The sequence below is a fragment of the Myxocyprinus asiaticus genome, chromosome 43 (assembly GCF_019703515.2).
Source record: "Myxocyprinus asiaticus isolate MX2 ecotype Aquarium Trade chromosome 43, UBuf_Myxa_2, whole genome shotgun sequence".
NCBI lineage: Eukaryota > Metazoa > Chordata > Actinopteri > Cypriniformes > Catostomidae > Myxocyprinus > Myxocyprinus asiaticus.
In genome coordinates, this window is record NC_059386.1 from 20008281 (window position 1) to 20028087 (window position 19807).

Here is a 19807-nt window from a genome sequence, read left to right on the forward strand (position 1 = left end):
AGGGAATGTGATGCACTTTGTCCACAAGATCCAAACAGAGAAGCAGCGCTCTCATAGCAGAGCGCTGTAATGAGACGGCCTTGGATACACCTGTCTTAGAGCCCTATGAAATCCGTTTTATTTTTTCCAAAATTCTGTGTTTTCTGTTTTATTTTCTCTAAATTGTGAGTTTTAAAGTTTAATGACATTTTATCATTATTAACATTTTCATCAAATGAAAACAGAACAATTACTTTTCAACCTACCATGCATTATTTTGTATTAAATGAAGAGCGTCTATACTGATCCTTTACAGCACAATCCAAAACATAAAATTTGAGTTTTTTGTTTTATTATTATTATTATTATTATTATTATTATATTTGTTTATCAAATACAGTGCTGCACAGTAGAGCATCACAGTATTAATGAAAGCAGTGATGTAACTCTTACTTGAGATATTGCTTAAATGTAATGTAATTATTATTAATATACAATTATCATTATTATTACTACTACTACTACTCTAACATTAAATATTACATTTTACTTTACAGAAGTAATATATTTCTGTCACATTTTTTCAATTTCACACGTCTAGTTAAATGGAGCTTTTATTTTGGTGTTAGCGGAAAACTGGATGTTTTTCTTTTTTCTTCACTTCTGGAAAAGCAGTTCGTTATATGGGCTTATGTGCTTATTAAACTGCAAAAGGCTATGATTTATATATATATATATATATATATACACACTACCATTCAAAAGATTTTAAACACTTACTCATTCTTTATTATAATTATTTTTTTCACATTTTAGAATAATAGTAAAGTCATCAAAACTATGGAATAACATATATGGAACTATGGGAATTTTGTTGTGAATAAATAAAATCCAAAATAATTCAAAACTATGTTATATTTTAGCATCTTCTAAGTAGTCACCCTTTCCCTAGATTTTGCAGACATGTACTCTTGACATTTTCTCAACCAACTTCTTGAGGTATCACCCTGGGATGCTTTTTAAACAGTATTGAAGGAGTTCCCATCTATGTTGGGCACTTATTGGCTGCTTTTCTTTATTATTTGGTCAAAGTTATCAATTTAAAAAAAAAAAAAAATTATTAATATGGTGGCACAATTATATTTTTGTCTACAAAACTAATTTCAAACATTTAAGCATACGCCTTCAGATCAAAAGATTTTTAAGATCATGTGAAACATTTCAGTCAAGTGTTTCAAAACTTTTGACCGGTTGTGTGTGTGTGTGTGTGTGTGTGTGTGTGTGTGTGTGTGTGTGTGTGTATGTATGTATGTATGTATACAGTTGTGCTCAAAAGTTTGCATACCCTTGGAGAATTGGTAATATATGTACCATTTTTAAAGAAAACATGAGTGAGCAGGCAAAACACATTTATTTTATTTCTTATGGGATTCACATTCAACTGTAGGTTATCACAGAATGGTACAATCATAAAACAAAACTTGGCAACAAAGAAAAAAATGAAATGACCCCTGTTCAAAAGTCTGCATACCCTTAGTTCTTAATACTGTGTATTGCCCCCTTTAGCATCAATGACAGCTTGCAGTCTTTTGTAATAGTTTCTATGAGGCCTCAAATTCTTGCAGGTGGTATAGCTGCCCATTCATCTTGGTAAAATGCCTCCAGGTCATGCAAAGTCTTTGGTCGTCTTGCATGAAACGCACGTTTGAGATCTCCCCAGAGTGGCTTGATAATATTAAGGTCAGGAGACTGTGATGGCCACTCCAGAACCTTCACCTTTTTCTGCTGCAACCACTGGAGGGTCAACTTGGCCTTGTGCTTAGGGTCATTGTCGTGCTGGAATGTCCAAGAGCATCCCATGCGCAGTTTTCGTGCAGAAGAATGCAAATTGTCTGCCAGTATTTTCTGATAACATGCTGCATTCATCTTGCTATCAATTGTAACAAGATTCCCTGTGCCTTTAGAGCTCACACACCCCCAAAACATCAGTGAGCCACCACCATGCTTCACAGTGGGGATGGTATTCTTTTCACTATAGGCCTTGTTGACCCCTCTCCAAACATAGCACTTATGGTTGTGACCATAAAGCTCTATTTTGGTCTCGTCACTACAGTGTGCCAGAAGCTGTGAGGTGTGTCAAGGTGTTGTCGGGCATATTGTAACCGGGTTTTTTTGTGGCATTGGTGCAGTAAAGGCTTCTTTCTGGCAACTCGACCATGCAGCTCATTTTTGTTCAAGTATCGTCGTATTGTGCTCCTTGAAACAACCACACCGTCTTTTTCCAGAGCAGCCTGTATTTCTCCTGAGGTTACCTGTGGGTTTTTCTTTGTATTCCGAACAATTCTTCTGGCAGTTGTGGCTGAAATCTTTCTTGGTCTACCTGACCTTGGCTTAGTATCAAGAGATCCCCAAATTTTCCACTTCTTAATAAGTGATTGAACAGTACTGACTGGCATTTTCAAGGCTTTGGATATCTTTTTATATCCTTTTCCTTCTTTATAAAGTTCCATTACCTTGTTACGCAGGTCTTTTGACAGTTCTTTTCTGCTCCCCATGGCTCAGTATCTAGCCTGCTCAGTGCATCCACGTGAGAGCTAACAAACTCATTGACTATTGATACACAGACACTAATTGCAATTTAAAAGGCCACAGGTGTGGGAAATTAACCTTTAATTGCCATTTAAACCTGTGTGTGTGTCACCTTGTGTGTCTGTAACAAGGCCAAACATTCAAGGGTATGTAAACTTTTGATCAGGGCCATTTGGGTGATTTCTGTTACCATTATGTTTTAAAAAGGAGTCAAACAACTATGTGATGATAAATGGCTTCATATGATCACTATCCTTAAATAAAAGACATTTTTCAAAATATTTTCAAAATCAGTGCCAAAATTTCACGATTTCTGCCAGGGTATGCAAACTTTTTTGAGCACAGCTGTGTGTGTGTGTGTGTGTGTGTGTGTGTGTGTGTGTATATATATATATATGTATGTATGTATAGATATAGATATATATATATATATATATATATATATATATATAGATATATAGTATATATATATATATATAGATATATAGATATATATATGTATATATATATATATATATATATAGATATATATTAGTCTGCATGTGCTACACACTTCACAGTGAATAAAGTGCTCTGCTCTTTGCCATTTAATACACACTTAGTGCATGTGATGTTAATAATACAGTTAGTGTATAAGCAGTGGCTTCTCACATTCACTTACTGTTGAATGACGCAGCCTATGCAGACCGTATAGGCTATTTGTTTAATTAAATCTCAGCCTTTTGTAGTTTAATCATCACACAAGGACATATAACAATTTTAATTTGATTAATTGTGCATTTCTACATTAATTAGTAAATATGTCAAATTCTATGACATTCTGCATTTTATTGTTTATTTTTATGACTGGATTCCGCGATACCGTCCGTTAGGGCTAGGCGATAAAACAATCTCTATAAACAATATCGATGATAAGCTTTTGAGTAATTTTCGATATTTAGCTTGCGTTCTACATCTAGACGATCAGGTGCGTATTGCTAAAAACTCAAGCAGTTCGACTTTCTCAGACTTTATGAAGTTGCTAACAATTAGGCTACACCAGTCACTGCCGTCAAGACATCATGACGACAGTTGCACCCTCTCATCGTCTCTAGTGAGCAGCGCAACAAAACAAAAGTGCTGTGTACACCAGATCTGATCTTTCTGCACTGTATTCTTGGATATTTTTCTTTAGCACCGAACACGCTTCATTTATGCCCTGTCCTGCTCCGCATTTTTGCCTCTCTTCCCCATATGTGAGTACACATGAGGAACCACATAAGTTAACGCGGTTCCAGAGCACCTTTAGACCATAAAGTTTTTTTCTTTCTAAATTTAGCTTTATTAATCAGCATGTTATAAGCCTTTAATATTAAACAAAGTTCTGTTATAATTTTGTGAAAATAATCAGAAGTCATCATCTCTGGCATGGATGACAAGGAAAGACAAAAAAATTACTAGTTTGTCGCCTAGACTTTCTCACGTTAATGAAAATATAAAAATTGTCTATTCAGACTTTTACATTTTCTAAATTGTCCCTAAGGGGATAACCCTGAACACCAATACAGTATCATTCCTCAGTCACAAGGGCTTCTATGCCCCATACTTGCTCTCTGAATGCAACAAAATATAAAAATGCTTTCATTATGCTTCAAAACGAACAGATGATCTTTTAACATTCATATCCAACTGCACTTGATTGATAAACTCAGTAAAATATTTAATATTTTGGTAGAAGATCCTTCAGACCCCAGTGCTTTGGCTGTCTCTGGGCCCCCAGTGCAGTTTTGCATTGACCATTTTAACTGTTTAGGATTGTTTTTTTTTTGTTTTTTTGTTTTTTTTCTGGCAACTTGGAAATTCAAAAAATGTGTAAATGTGAATGTATATCGTGATAAATATTGATATTGAACTATTTGAAAAATAATATTGTGATTTTATATTTTTTAGGCAAACGTGCACTAAAATTTCTGTCTGCACAAATTTTGTTCATAAATTTGTGCTTGTTTGGGAGACCTGGTTTAGAGTCCGGCCTGGGTCATGTTCCCAATCCTTTCCCTCTCTCTCTCTCTCTCTCTCTCTCTCTCTCTCTCTCTCTCTCTCTCTCTCTCTTTTTTATTTAATTTTTTTTTTTTTTTTTTTTTTTTTTATGGTGTCTGTCAAAAAATTCAAGATTAGTCAGTGTGTTGCCTGAATGTCTAGAACTTCTAATCTTCAGGAAGCCCTGTATAATTAGTTGGTTTGGGGTTCACCTGACCCAGATTAGATGTGTTTCTTTCATCATAGAAGCATTCTTATGTTCAAAAGCAGCTAGACAGAGCACAATGCAATGAAATAGAACCAGAGACATTATAAATGGGACAATAATAAGTGGGATAATGAGCACGGTCATTTTCGGAATATAAACATCAACGTAACTCTAACGCAAACCCGAGGTGGAACTTGTTTCAAGGTGGTAAGTTTCTTCTCACATAATAACTTAATTTTAACTCGCATCTTTATTTCATGTCTATTTAATTATAATTTATTAAGTAGCCATGTAATAAGCAGAATAGTTAGCCAGTCATTTTTGCAACTAAACCCCAACAGGGTGGTCAGGAGCTTGACGTGGAGTGAAGGGGACTTGGATCACCATGAAGGTTTTTTTATGGGTGTTTATATTGCAAAAATGACCATCTGATTTCTTATGTACATGACCACACTAATTAACTATTTGGTTGTTGGGTGAATAGTCGACTATCGTTGTGACCCATCCCTAGACTAAACTTTTTATCTCAGTGAAGCTGTTGTCACAAAATATGGCTTTTTCAGTCTGTTGATCAAACTGCCTCAGTCTCACTCTGTCTGCTTTTAGTTTTTTAGTCAAAAGCCCTGGAAGAATTATTTGCCTATTCATCATCAGGGGTATTATACATTCTCACAATTATGAGCATATTTAAATGTGTAGCATGAATAACCACAGGCTTACTTTGTTTTATTCTGTGTTTTTGTCTTTATCGCCTCTGTGGGCTCCACGGTTTTTCATCCATCAGCCAAACACTGCAATAGTTTCGATCTAAATGTTACTTATGCCCAAAGTTATTTCTCCATACAAAAAATAATAATAAATAAATTAAAAAAGAAAGAAAACTCTACTTCTTCCCCAGTGAGCTAATTATCAGTCTTACAGTGGGGTTTGTTTGCTGAGGCTATGGGCCCCATGGGAGGTTTAACGTGACAGAGACTGGCTGCTCCTTGTAATGGCGAGAGGGGGAAAGATGGGAGTGAGACAGGGCCTGTTTGCATGCTGCAATCCTGTTTGTCCACATGCTTTCAGGTAAAATTAATAGTTCACCCAAAAATGAAAATTCTTTCATCATTTACTACCTCCTTTTAACACAAAATTAGTTATTTGTAGCACAATGTCCAAGCTGCTCTTTTCCATACAATGAAACTGAATAGTGACCAGAAAACTTGGTATAAAGCAAGAGTGGTATAATACTTCATAGTGCTTTTTTGTCCTTTTTGGAGCTCGAAATCCCCTGTTCCCTATCCAGTTTCATTATAGGGAAGGGAGCAGCTCTGACATTGTGCTAAACTTCTTCTTTTCTGTTCCATGGACAAAAGAAAGTGGTTTTGGAATGATATTATGGTGAGTAAATAATGACAGAATTTTAATTTACAGTTGAAAAATCCCTTTAATTATCAATTTGGTGTTTGTATGGAAGCAGTGAGGTCACCCCCTTCACAGCTGAACTTGCCATCCTTGCACATTCATTTTTTAATGTGAGAGGGAGGTGGTTTTCTTCCGACAAGGGCCTTTGGAGACCTGTCTGACCCAGTTGCCACAGAACAGTTCACACATGATGGCTTACATCGACCTGCAGGCGCAGACAGAAGCCTATATCTGGAGCTCCATCTGTGACTGAGAGGGTTGCGATGTGACAGGCTTCTTGCTTCACAACCAGATTCTTTCACTGTTCATTAGCGCAGAGAGTCATCAAGGAAGGGAAGAGAGGGGAAAGACATTTTAAAGATGCTTACTTCAACTTTACTTAGTACTTTTAATGTCTTGTTGAAAATGGGTTTAAAAAGGTGATGGAAAACTGAAATGCTTCATTGCAAAGATCATGTGGTTTCAGAAAATCTAGCAATCTCAAAACATGTAGTTGTGTTTAACATCAATTGGCAATTAATGGCATTTAACGCATTTAATCATTAAAAAGCAATGTAGGGTTGTTAGTTTTACAGTGAAACAGACTGTGCAAAGCAAGATCTCACACAGTTTGAATGAGTTGGTAATGACTGTGATGTATATAGCAGTATACATTAAGCAACGGCTGTTCAGCTAATGGATTGTCTCAAACATGATCTACAGTTGAAGTCAGAAGTTTACATACACCTTGGCCAAATACATTTAAACTCAGTTTTTCTACAATTCCTGACATTTAATTGTAGAAAACATTCCCTGTCTTAGATCAGTTAGGATCACTATTTTAAGAATGTGAAATGTTGGGTTCACGTGACGCCATGCGAGAGACAGACATGTGAGACACGAGCTCTGCGAACTTTGCTAGTTTTTAAATTATTTTCATGTTGTGATCCGGTGAGATTCGATACACCCAGTTACATACTTGCTCTTTGAGGTAAACATGGCAAAGAAGTCAAAATTCTCAGACTCTGGAGACATTAAAAAACACTTACGTGTTCAAGCTGAGGCCTCTGAAGGGACTGCGAGCTGGGGACTCGATTTGGACGGCACGTCGGGAGAAGATATTCAGCGTTAGTTGTCTAGCATATCGGTGATGTTGACGAAGGTTCTTGCTGACTTGGAGGATCTCGCTGTAATACGTCGATCGATTAGGGCGATGGAAACCAAATTCAAGAGTGACAGAAGTTGAAAAAGGAATCGATTAATTTGAGTCATCGGAAAGGGAATTATCCGCTAATCCGCCCACGTCCAAAACAGATTTGGAATTAATTTCTGAAAAATGGAATATTTCGAATATATGAGCCAAAGGAATAACATACGAAATGTTGGAATTCCTGAGCATGAAGAGGGCAGAGATATGGTGAAATTCCTGGACGAGTTTTTCCAGAGTCTGCTCGACATAACAGGCCATAAACTGGAAATCGAGCGAGCTCACAGAGTCCCTGCTCGCAGATCTGCTGAGGGAGATGGGCCTCGATCCATTCTGGCCAAATTTCTGAAATCATCCGATAAAGATCTCGTTGCACCAGGCAAGGAGTAAAGGGAAGCTTTCTTGGAAGAACCATAATATTTTCTTGTTCCCGGACTTTGCGAATTCGACGAGAGAAACGCGATCGGTTCAAGGAATGTAAGAAACTCTTACACCAACAGAAGATCGCCTTTGCATTGATGTTCCCGGCCAAACTGAGAATAGAAATGAAGAATGGTCGCAAAGTATTTACTTGTCCAAAACAGGCACTCTCCTTTATAAATACATTGGAGTAAGCCATTTGATGTTTCTTATATTAGTGGACTGACTCGCGGTTCAGGTACTCTATTATCTGAGGAAGCTGGGTGCCATTTTTGTTTCTTTTTGCGTTGACTCCGACCTAGCGGCTGGAGTTTGTTTTATGGCATGACTCCAAGAAACTTTTGCATTGACTGAAGATTTTTTTGTACGCTGAAGTTCCCGGCCAGATCGAGAATGGACACTTTGGATGACCACAAAATATCTACATGCTCACATAAAGGACATCTTTTATAAAGTTGACGGGCTGAGTAAGTAATGGTGTTTTTTTTTTTTTTTTTTTTTTTTTGCGCGGCCTCCGAGTTAGTTTGGCTCTTGATCATCCGAGGAACCGGGATGCCGGTTTTGTTTTTCGCGCTGGCTCTGCCTAGCGGCTGGAGCTTGTTTCGTGGAATTACACTACTTCGGGACAGTTGTGGTTAAATATGTTTGTTCTTTGTGCTTATGCCTCCTAGTAGAATGATTACCTCATCTGCTGCACTCATAACAGCCGGCTCACTGAACAATTAATTGTCTGTCCGAGGAAACTGAACGGTTTTATATCAGCTGGAGTTTATTTTGTGGAGGAACACACCTTCGAGACAGTTTTGTGAATGAATCTACATGTTTTTATCTGTTATTCTGCCTGTTGGCTGGGGTCTGTTTTACAAAGTATTTTCTGTTATGTAATTGTGCCTCACAAAATTTGTGCAGAAGCACCGGACTTGAATAATCCGATGGCAAAGTTGTCGCGGGGGTTCTCGCATGCGTACATGGACTCTTTGAGTTTAGAGGGATTGTCGCCGGTTGGCGCTGTCGTGCGCGGGGTTAATGCGCACATTTTTCTTTTTTATGTTTGTTTTGTTCGGGGCGAAGTTTGGGGTTTGATTGTTTCACTAATGGGGAATGTGGTCTGTGTAATCTTGTGGTCTGTGTACACTCATTTTTTAAATTTTTTATTATATCAATATGTCAAATTTTAATATGAATAAGTTGCCTCTCTCCACATGGAATGTAAATGGGTTGGGGCACCCTATAAAAAGAAGGAAGGTTATTTCCGTTCTTAAGCATAAGAAATATGATATACTGTTTCTTCAAGAAATGCATCTTTCCCCGCAGGAAGCTGAAAAATTTGGGAAGATATGGGGTGGACATGTTTTCTTTAGTGCTGGCTCAAGTTAGAGCAGGGGAGTTATTATATTGATAAATAAACATCTACAATTCAAATGTCTCAAACAGACTAAAGATAAATTAGGAGGAGTCATTGTTGTTTTAGGAGAAATTCAGGGGCAAATGTTGATTTTGGCTAATATTTCCGCACCTAACGTTGATGATCAGGGCTTTATTATAGATCTTGAAGGGATGTTGCAAGCTGCTGGCATCTCTCATAACATAATATTGGGAGGAGACTTTAATCATTTGATGGACTCGGTCCTTAATCATAGTGAAGCAAAAGTGTGTAAACCCCTAGAGCAACACTGACGCTTCACAAGATCTGTAAAAATCTTGGTCTTGTAGATATCTGGCGACTTTTGAACCCATCTGGTAGGGATTATAAATTTTTTTCATCAGTTCATAAGATTTACTGTAGAATTGATTTTTTTTATATATATCTAAGTCCTTCATTTCATCTGTTGTGGATTGCTCAATTGGAAATATCTTAGTCTCCGATCATGCCCTGGTGAACTTAGAGATGTTGCCACATACAGAGAAAAAGAAATCATATAGTTGGCGCTTTAATGTATCCCTTTTGCAAAATCCTGATTTCCAACAAATGTTAAAGACTGAAATCAATGTTTATATGGAGACCAACTGGTCCTCAGTATCCTCTGTGGGCGTGGCTTGGGAGGCACTTAAGGTGGTTCTTAGGGGTCGGATCATACAGTATGCCTCATTTATCAAAAACTCCAAAGCACAAGAACTTGTGGAGTTGGAAGGAAATATTAAAAGTGCCGAGGCAGAGCTGAAGCGCCGAATGTCGTCTGATGGTCTCAGAGAATTGGCCCGATTGAAATACAGGTATAATACTATTTTGTCACGGAAAGTGGAGTTTTGGTTGTTCAGGGCAAGACAGTCATACTTTGAGTCGGGTGACAAAGCAGGGAAGCTTTTGGCTAGATATATAAAGCAGAGAGAGTCTTTTTCTACTATTCCCTCAGTGAAATCTGCTGGTGGTGAAATATTTACCTCAGCCATTGATATTAATAATGCTTTTAAAGAATTCTATCTTGATCTCTATAGTTCCACGTCTTCGTCTACTGATGAGGATATTAGAAAATTTGTGGAACCATTAGAACTCCCTAAACTGACGACTGAGCAAAAAAACTCTCTTGATTCTGAGATAACCCTGGAGGAACTTGACGAGGTAATTAAGTCCTTACCTACAGGCAAGGCTCCGGGGCCAGATGGCTTTGCCGCTGAATTTTTTAGATCTTATGCTACAGAACTGGCTCCAATTTTGTTAGAAGTTTATACTGAATCATTAAAGAATGGAAAGCTTCCGCCAACCATGACACAAGCCCGGATCAGTCTGATTCTTAAAAAGGACAAAGATCCAAGCGAGTGTAAAAGTTACCATCCAATTTCCCTGATCCAGCTAGATGTAAAAATGTTGTCAAATTTTGGCTAACCGATTAAGTTATGACATCTCTTTTATATAGAGAGAGAGAGAGAGAGAGAGAGAGAGAGAGATCAGGTGGGGTTTATTCAGGGTTGTAGCTCTTCTGATAATATTAGGCGTTTCATCAATATCATGTGGTCAGTGGCGAATGATCAGACTCCGGTCGCTGCCATCTCACTTGACGCCGAAAAGGCGTTTGATATGGTAAAATGGGATTATCTTTTTAAGATTTTGGAAATGTATGGGTTCGGGAGTATGTTTATTGGTTGGATCAAGTTACTTTATAGACACCCTGTAGCAGCGGTACAAACAAATGGATTAATTTCAGATTATTTTACTCTGGATAGGGGCACCCGTCAGGGTTGCCCTCTTTCCCCATTATTGTTCTGTCTTGCCCTGGAACCATTAGCAGCCGCGATGAGAAAGGAGGATGATTTTCCAGGGGTGACTGCGGGAGGTGTGGCGCATAAGCTTCTGCTTTATGCAGATGATATTTTATTATTCGTCTCTGACCCCACTAGATCTATGCCTTGCCTCGTCAGAATTATTCATTCCTTTTCCAAGTTCTCAGGATACAAAGTCAACTGGTCTAAATCCAAAGCTTTGGCTTTGACAGCGTACTGTCCAGTAACGGCCTTCCAGCCAGGCGCCTTCCAGTGGCCCAAACAGGGCATTAAGTATTTGGGCATTTTATTCCCAACAAATTTGTCTGATTTAGCCAGAGTTAATTTTGATCCTTTAATAAAACGGTTTTTGAGCGATGTAGACAGGTGGGCTTCATTACATTTATCGATGATTGGGAAGGTTAATGTTATTAAAATGAACTGTATTCCAAAATTGAACTACTTGCTACAGTCTTTCCCAGTAGATGTCCCCCTCTCTTATTTCAAGCAATTTGATAGCATAGCGAAGTCTTTCATTTGGAGTGGTAAGCACCCCAGACTACATTTCAATAAATTACATAGGCCGATTGACAAAGGTGGGCTAGGCCTACCCAAGATTTTGTTTTATTATTATGCATTCGGTCTCAGACATTTGGGTCATTGGACGCTTCCACCTGAAAGAGCCCCTCCCTGGTTCTGCATTGAACAAGAACTTCTCGCCCCTATTTTGCCATTGCAAAACCTTTCCATCAAACTAAATAGAGAAGTTAAATCACACCCCATTATTTCACATTTGCACTCAGTATGGACAAAAGTGTCCAGAGTGTTTAATTCAGATATTTATCTAAATGTTGCCTCGAGCCTATGGCTAAACCCCAAACTATGCATTAATAAGTCCCCTATTTGTTGGTCAGAGTGGATTGCGAGGGGGGTTAATTCACTCGGTGATCTTTACGAGAGCGGTGTGATGAGATCCTTTGAAAATCTGGTTCAATATTTTGGGATCCCCACATCTCAGTTTTTTAGGTATCTTCAGTTAAGCCATTTGCTCTGTACTATTTTTGGGAATAGCATACACCCCCCTAAAGCAGCAGATACTCTAGGAGAGGTGATTTCTGCTTTTGGAAAGGGCCATGAGGCATCAGTGTATTACTCTGATCTTATTAATTCAGAGTCTGGGGGACGGAGTCTCAACCACTCTCAAGAGATTATGGGAGAAAGATTTAAACCTGGAATTGGAAGAGAGAGAATGGGCTAGGATTTTAAAAAACATAAAAACTGCATTGAGAGATGCAAGGGTGCGCTTATACAATTCAAGATTTTACATCGGTTCTATTGGACCCCCTCTAGATTGTATAGGCTTGGTCTTAAAGACACACCCACCTGCTGGCGATGCCAATCAGAGGAAGGAGACATGGCCCATGTTTTTTGGTGGTGCGCTGAGATTCAGGAATTTTGGTTGAAGGTACAGAGTGTTCTGTGTGACGTGATGGGCATTCGGATTTCGTTTTGCCCCAGACTCTGTGTTTTGGGTGATGGGGCGGTCATCGACGTAGGTGACAAATACATAAACAATTGGGTCCTCACCAGTGCGACGATAGGCAGGCAGATTGTTTTAAGGGGTTGGAAGTCGGTGGGAGCACCCTCAATTCGGGAGTGGTGCGAGGAGATGGGAAGGGTGGCAGCCTTCGAAGAGGTAACGTAGAAGGCTGGGGATAGGGATTCTTTTATTGGGAAATGGGGTAAATATTTGACGTTTTTGGGGGGCTCTCGCAGTGGGTCTGTGGAGAGAGAGGTATAGTTTAGAGTTGTATGTTTATTATAGGTGTATGTGTATGTATGTATGTGTGTGTGTATATATATGTGTGTGTGTGTGTGTGTGTGTGTGTGTGTATATATATATATGTATGTGTATGTGTATATATATATATATATATATATGTATATATGTATGTATGTATATATATATATATATATATATATATATATATATATATATATATGTATATGTATGTATATAATTTTATTCTCTGTATATGTGTGTATTTATGTAAGACCACTGGGATGTTCGTTTGGGGTCGGGTGGGGTTCTTGATTGGGGAGGGGAAGTAGTGGGAGTTAATGTTGAATCATTGTATATATGTTTTGTTTTTCTTTGTTTTGAAAATGAATAAAAATGTTAATCACAAAAGAATGTGAAATGTCAGAAGAGTAGTAGAGAGAATGATTTATCTCAGCTTTTTATTTCTTTCATCACATTCCCAGTGGGTCAGAAGTTTACATACACTTTGTTAGTATTTGGTAGCATTGTCTTTAAATTGTTTAACTTGGGTCAAATGTTTTGGATAGCCTTCCACAAGCTTCTAACAATAAGTTGCTGGAATTGTGGCCCTTTCCTTGCTCGCACACGCTTTTTCAGTTCTGCCCACATATTTTCTATTGGATTGAGGTCAGGGCTTTGTGATGGCCACTCCAATACCTTAACTTTGTTGCCCTTAAGCCATTTTGCCACAACTTTGGAGGTATGCTTGGGGTCATTGTCCATTTGGAAGACCCATTTGCGACCAAGCTTTAACTTCCTGGCTGACGTCTTGAGATGTTGCTTCAATATATCCACATACTTTTCCTTCCTCATGATGCCATCTATTTTGTGAGGTGCACCAGTCCCTCCTGCAGCAAAGCACCCCCACAACATGATGTTGCAACCCCCATGCTTCACGGTTAGGATGGTGTTCTTCGGCTTACAAGCCTCACCCTTTTTCCTCCAAACATAACAATGGTCATTATGGTTATGTTGATATAGGACTCGTTTTACTGTGGATATAGATACTTGTATACCTGTTTCTTCCAGCATCTTCACAAGGTCCTTTGCTGTTGTTCTGGGATTGATTTGCACTTTTCGCACCAAACTACGTTCAACTCTAGCAGACAGAATGCGTCTCCTTCCTGAGCGGTATGAAGGCTGCGTAGTCCCATGTGGTTTATACTTGTGTACTATTGTTTGTACAGATGAACGTGGAACCTTCAGGCATTTGGAAATTGCTCCCAAGGATGAACCAGACTTATGGAGGTCCACAATATTTTTTCTGAGGTCTTGGCTGATTTCTTGTGATTTTCCCATGATGTCAAGTAAAGAGGCACCAGGTTTGAAGTTAGGCCTTAAAATACATTCACAGGTACACCTCCTATCAGAAGCTAATTGTCTAAAGGCTTGACATCATTTTCTGGAATTTTCCAAGCTGCTTAAAGGCACAGTTAACTTAGAGAATGTAAATTTCTGACCCACTGGAATTGTGATATAGTCAATTAAAATTGAAACAATCTGTCTGTAAACAGTTGTTTGAAAAATTACTTGTGTCATGCAGAAAGTAGATGTCTTAAACGACTTGCCAAAACTATAGTTTGCTAATATGACATCTGTGGAGTGGTTAAAAAATTATTTTTAATGACTACAACCTAAGTGTATGTAAACTTCTTCAACTGTACATTCAAATTGAATATAAAAAAGTACTAAAATACTTTATATAGTTCTTTATAAACAATCAGTAAGGATTTACAAATAAGATGCTCTTTGAAACATTTTCAAATCAAGCTGGAATAAAATGGATTTTAAGGTTTTGCACAAACTTGTGAAGTTTATGGCAGCTCGAGTAAATGCTGTCATTAAAGCTCGGGGGAGACTTAGTAATTCTGAAATTCATGTTAATTTTTAAAGTTAACTTGTTACTGAAATTAAATTATTATGAATTAGAATTGTAATAAAAAAAATTAGAATTGTATTAAATCAAAATCATTGTAAGTATCATTCGGATAGTGGTGTCAGACTTTTGTACCCCAAAGTATTTGATGAAAATACCCCTACCTTTTTATTCTGTGACTGTAAAATAATTGCACTGCAAATGCCATTTCCTATGACCACGTAACTGCATAACTTAACCAAGAGCTGATAGCAAATGCACAGGATTTGTTTCTTGCAAAACAAGGTCATTATTTTGGCCCCTGATGCATGAGAATTGTTGTGTGTGAGTGCAAGAGATGCTCTAAATAAGTGCATTATGCTCCTGAGAGGCTGCATAGATTCGCCTCATTGTTATTTGTTTCTCGCAGCCAGTGACTGAGTCTTGATGCTCTAAGATTTGTTCTTTTATCCAAGGAGCTGAACACTCAGACACGGAACACTGATTCACTAATGATCATGTACAAGTGTACTTGTGTGTGCAGAAATGTTTCTCACGCCAAATTTACACCGGATTCACAACAAATGCACACATAAATTTGTTTTTACCTCATTCTAATGTTGATAAATCCAGATTATTCTAAATGAGGACGCATGTGCCTGCAGTTAGTAATTGGCATAATACACAGGCATTCCGCACAAACTCTCCTCTAGCCATTCGTCTCACTCTGCAAACGTATCTGTACACTCTCTAAAGATGCACTCATCTTCATGGAAGCCAAATGTGCCTTTTCAAAACCAATTGAAACACAATAAAACCATTTATAAAAGTGCGTAGACTAGAAATCTAGCTACAGTATAATGCATGTCATCTAAGAAATAAGAATTATTTACACACAAATATGTGCATATGCATGGATAGTGAATGAGATTCATTGTCTCCTGCCTCATTGTGTCGTGTCTAAAAAAAAAAAAAAAAGATGCAAGAGAGATTTAATGGATAAATTATCATTAAATACAGCAATTGCTGCTGTCTGGGCTCAGAAATGATTATGAACTTTGAGTTCATGAGAGTCTGCGCCACCTAACTTTGCTGGAGTCTTTTATCACTCCCACTCCTAACTCTCACTAAAAAAGCCATCTTTCTAACAATGTTTTGTTTTCTTCACCCTTTCTCTTTCTCTCCCTCTTTCCTATTACCAGATCAGCTTGTTTTCTCCATTTTTCTCCACTTTCCCTTGATGCCAAATTACCACTTGTAAACTTGATGATCGGAGATGTTTGCAAAGGATCATAGATAATTGATCTTTGATCTTAAGACATGCCAGTCTATTGCATACTGTGCCAACTCAAAAACAAACTGAAAGACAATGTAAAGCTTCATTTAACGAACCAGATAGCTTTCAGCAGTGTTCGATATAATGGCAAGTGATTTTCTAGTATGAAATTAGCAATTTAGTATGATTACTCAAGGATAAGCTGTTGGATTGATGGCTGCTGGAAATGGGGCCTGTCTAGATTTTATCAAACTGACTTTTTTCAAATAGTGATGGTGCTGTTTTTTACATCAGTATTGTCCTGACTATACTTTGTGATTAGTTGAATGCCACTTTGTTGAATTAAAGTACCAATCTCCTTCCGAAACATTGAAAGAAAGTTCTGGGACAGAACAGGCCAGAAAGCGGGATTGTTCTTTAAAATAATAATAATAATAATAATAATAATAATAATGGTCCCTGGGCACCTATTTTGATTTCAGAAACATCACCATGCTTTCACAAGTTCTGTCTTTTTTTTTTTAAACAATATGGTTATTGAGATTCCAAATGTCAAGACAATATAATATAACTATATTGTATAACACTAAAGTAGTTAAAAAACCTTTTTATATACAAGGACCAATTAAAAAAAAAAAAAAAAAAAATATATATATATATATATATATATATATATATATATATATATATATATATATATATATATATATATATATATATATATATAAATACATTTGATAATGATGACAAAAATTAATTTGGACTTTTCTTTAATAAAAGCAAAAATTGAGGTTACAGTGAGGCACTTAGAATGGAAGTGAATGGAGCCAATCCGTAAACATGAAAATACTCACTTTTTCAAAAGTATAGCCACAATATGTAAACAAATTCACTTACTTAGCTTCTCTGTGCAAAGTTATATCCAATTTTTCAACTTCCTTGCCATGATGACGTAACACCCTAAAACCCTAAAATGCACGTAAAAACAATTATTTGAACAACATTACAGCTCAAATAATAAACAAGTTTTACCAGAAGAATTATGTGAAGTGCTTTTATAAAATTATAAGCTTCACATTTCTGCCTTTTAAACCCTCCAAAAATTGGCCCCATTCACTTCTATTGTAAGTGCCTCACTGTAACCTCGGTTTTTGCCTTTTATTTTTTAAGAAAAAATAATAATAATATGGTAATCAACATTATGCCACAAATGTCTTTTAAGCTTAACTTGTAATGAACCTGGAATATTCCTTTAATTTATAACTTATTATAAACCAATAATTTATTTATTGAATTTATTATATTTTTTTAAATAAATATATATATTTTTTATTTTATGTACTGGCAGATTCAGACGTGAAGTTATGTATACAGAGGGTTGCAAAAAATCAAGACTATAATTATGATTATTAATGATTAATTAATTACAAGATTATTACATTTTAAAATGTATAATTAATAAAAATTTAAATCAAGGTACTTTTTGCTGTAAACCTCTTTCATTAGTTTACTTAAATCTGATCTTTAAATAAGAGATACAAACATATTATTGATCTTTTCAAATATAGATTGTTTACATAAGACTTCTGTCTTTTGATTCTGTCTTCCCTTCACGGCAAGAGCATTCTTTTCAGCTCAGCGTGATATAAAAAAATCCTTTCCGATGTTGACTCAATCCTGACCTACAGTATTTGAAAATAGCAATGACTGAATGAGTTCCCACTCAAGCCAGGCACTTTCCTTCACAACACAAAGCAAAACACAACCGGCATGTACAGATATCGATATCTCATGGTCCAAAGGCCACTAAAAACCTAATATAAAGCACTCAATATGAAAAAATCAATGCTTTCATTTTTGCCTTTTGTGCAAGATAAATGGCCATTACACGCCCAGTATAGACCCTTATGATGTGAAATAATTATATATTGAAAAATCAATCCACCACCTGTGGTGTTATAAACCCCTGTGCTAATAGTCTTTCTCCCAGGGTGCCTCTAAATCCCTCTGTGGCTGATAGAACGGAACAGCAAGGCAACATCAGTTTTGATACTGAGCTGTATCTTTTCTTTTTCTTTGACAGAGTCCACAGTGTTCTTTCCTCAGGCTAGCTTTTCTGTTGAGGAGGATATCGGAGAACTCCTGATCCCAGTGCACAGGAGGGGAGATGTTAGTGAGGACCTGATGGTGGTCTGTCACACTCAACAAGGTGCAACTCACAACCTATAAAATCATATACAGTTGTGCTCAAAAGTTTGCATACCCTGGCAGAAATTGTGACATTTTGGCATTGATTTTGAAAATATGTCTTTTATTTAAGGATAGTGATCATATGAAGCCATTTATTATCACATAGTTGTTTGGCTCCGTTTTAAATCATAATGATAAAAAGACGGGGTGGTTGTTTCAAGGAGCACAATACTTGTTGACCCCTCTCCAAACATAGTGCTTATGTTTGTGACCATAAAACTCTATTTTGGTCTCGTCACTCCAAATTACAGTGTGCCAGAAGCTGTGAGGCGTGTCAAGATGTTGTCGGGCATATTGTAACCGGGCTTTTTTGTGGCATTGGCTTCTTTCTGGCAGCTCGACCATGCCGCTCATTTTTGTTCAAGTATCGTCGTATTGTGCTCCTTGAAACAACCACACCGTCTTTTTCCAGAGCAGCCTGTATTTCTCCTGAGATTACCTGTGGGTTTTTCTTTGTATTCCGAACAATTCTTTTGGCAGTTGTGGCTGAAATCTTTCTTGGTCTACCTGACCATGGCTTGGTATCAAGAGATCCCCGAATTTTCCACTTTTTAATAAGTGATTGAACAGTACTGACTGGCATTTTCAAGGCTTTGGATATCTTTTTATATCCTTTTCCATCTTTATAAAGTTCCATTACCTTGTTACGCAGGTCTTTTGACAGTTCTTTTCTGCTCCCCATGGCTCAGTATCTAGCCTGCTCAGTGCATCCATGTGAGAGCTAACAAACTCATTGACTATTTATACACAGACACTAATTGCAATTTTAAAAGCCACAAGTGTGGGAAATTAACCTTTAAGTGCCATTTAAACCTATTTGTGTCACCTTGTGTGTCTGTAACAAGGCCAAATATTCAAGGGTATGTAAACTTTTGATCAGGGCCATTTGGGTGATTTCTGTTATCATTATGATTTAAAAAGGAGCCAAACAACTATGTGATGATAAATGGCTTCATATGATCACTATCCTTAAACAAAAGACATGATCAGTCACATTTTCAAAATCAATACCAAAATTTCACAATTTCTGCCAGGGTATGCAAACTTTTGAGCACAACTGTATCTGTTATCATATATTATGATTATGTATACTGTTTTTTAATAAACACTTGTAAAAAGTAATGATGGTAGCACTTTACAATAAAGTTGTATTTAACACAATAGTTAACATGGACAAAAAATGAACAATACTTGTACAACATTTATTAATCTTGGTTAATGTTCATATTTACATATACCCTGATATATGCTAATACATTTTAACATTAAACGTTGTATGTATTACTATTAGTTAATGCATTATGATCTAACATCAACTAACAATGAACAAAAGCATATTTATAAATTGACGCTAACCAAGATTAATAAATGCTGTAAAAAAATTATATTAATGATCAAAAATTAATTCATGATACCTAATGGATATTGTTTAGAAATGTTAATGTTTAGAAACTTATTGTAAAGTGTTACCATAATCATCACAGAATTACTGATCTTGATAGTGAAAAGAAAAGGCTTTGAGGGACAAAGATTTTTTACAAATGGGTTGTAAACATTTAACACTTTTGGGAAGCTGATGATCAGTGTGACATGCTATA

General features: G+C 36.9%; 1 protein-coding gene across 4 annotated transcripts in view; it reads left to right on the top strand.

The window, feature by feature from the left end:
* LOC127433842 (FRAS1-related extracellular matrix protein 2-like) overlaps positions 1-19807 on the top strand; it is a 126618-nt gene that overhangs the window by 50307 nt on the left and 56504 nt on the right. For all 4 annotated transcript variants that reach the window (XM_051686105.1, XM_051686104.1, XM_051686102.1 and 1 more), the window contains exon 5: positions 18043-18168. In XM_051686105.1, the coding sequence (XP_051542065.1) occupies positions 18043-18168 (126 nt within the window). The remainder of the gene's footprint in view (positions 1-18042; positions 18169-19807) is intronic.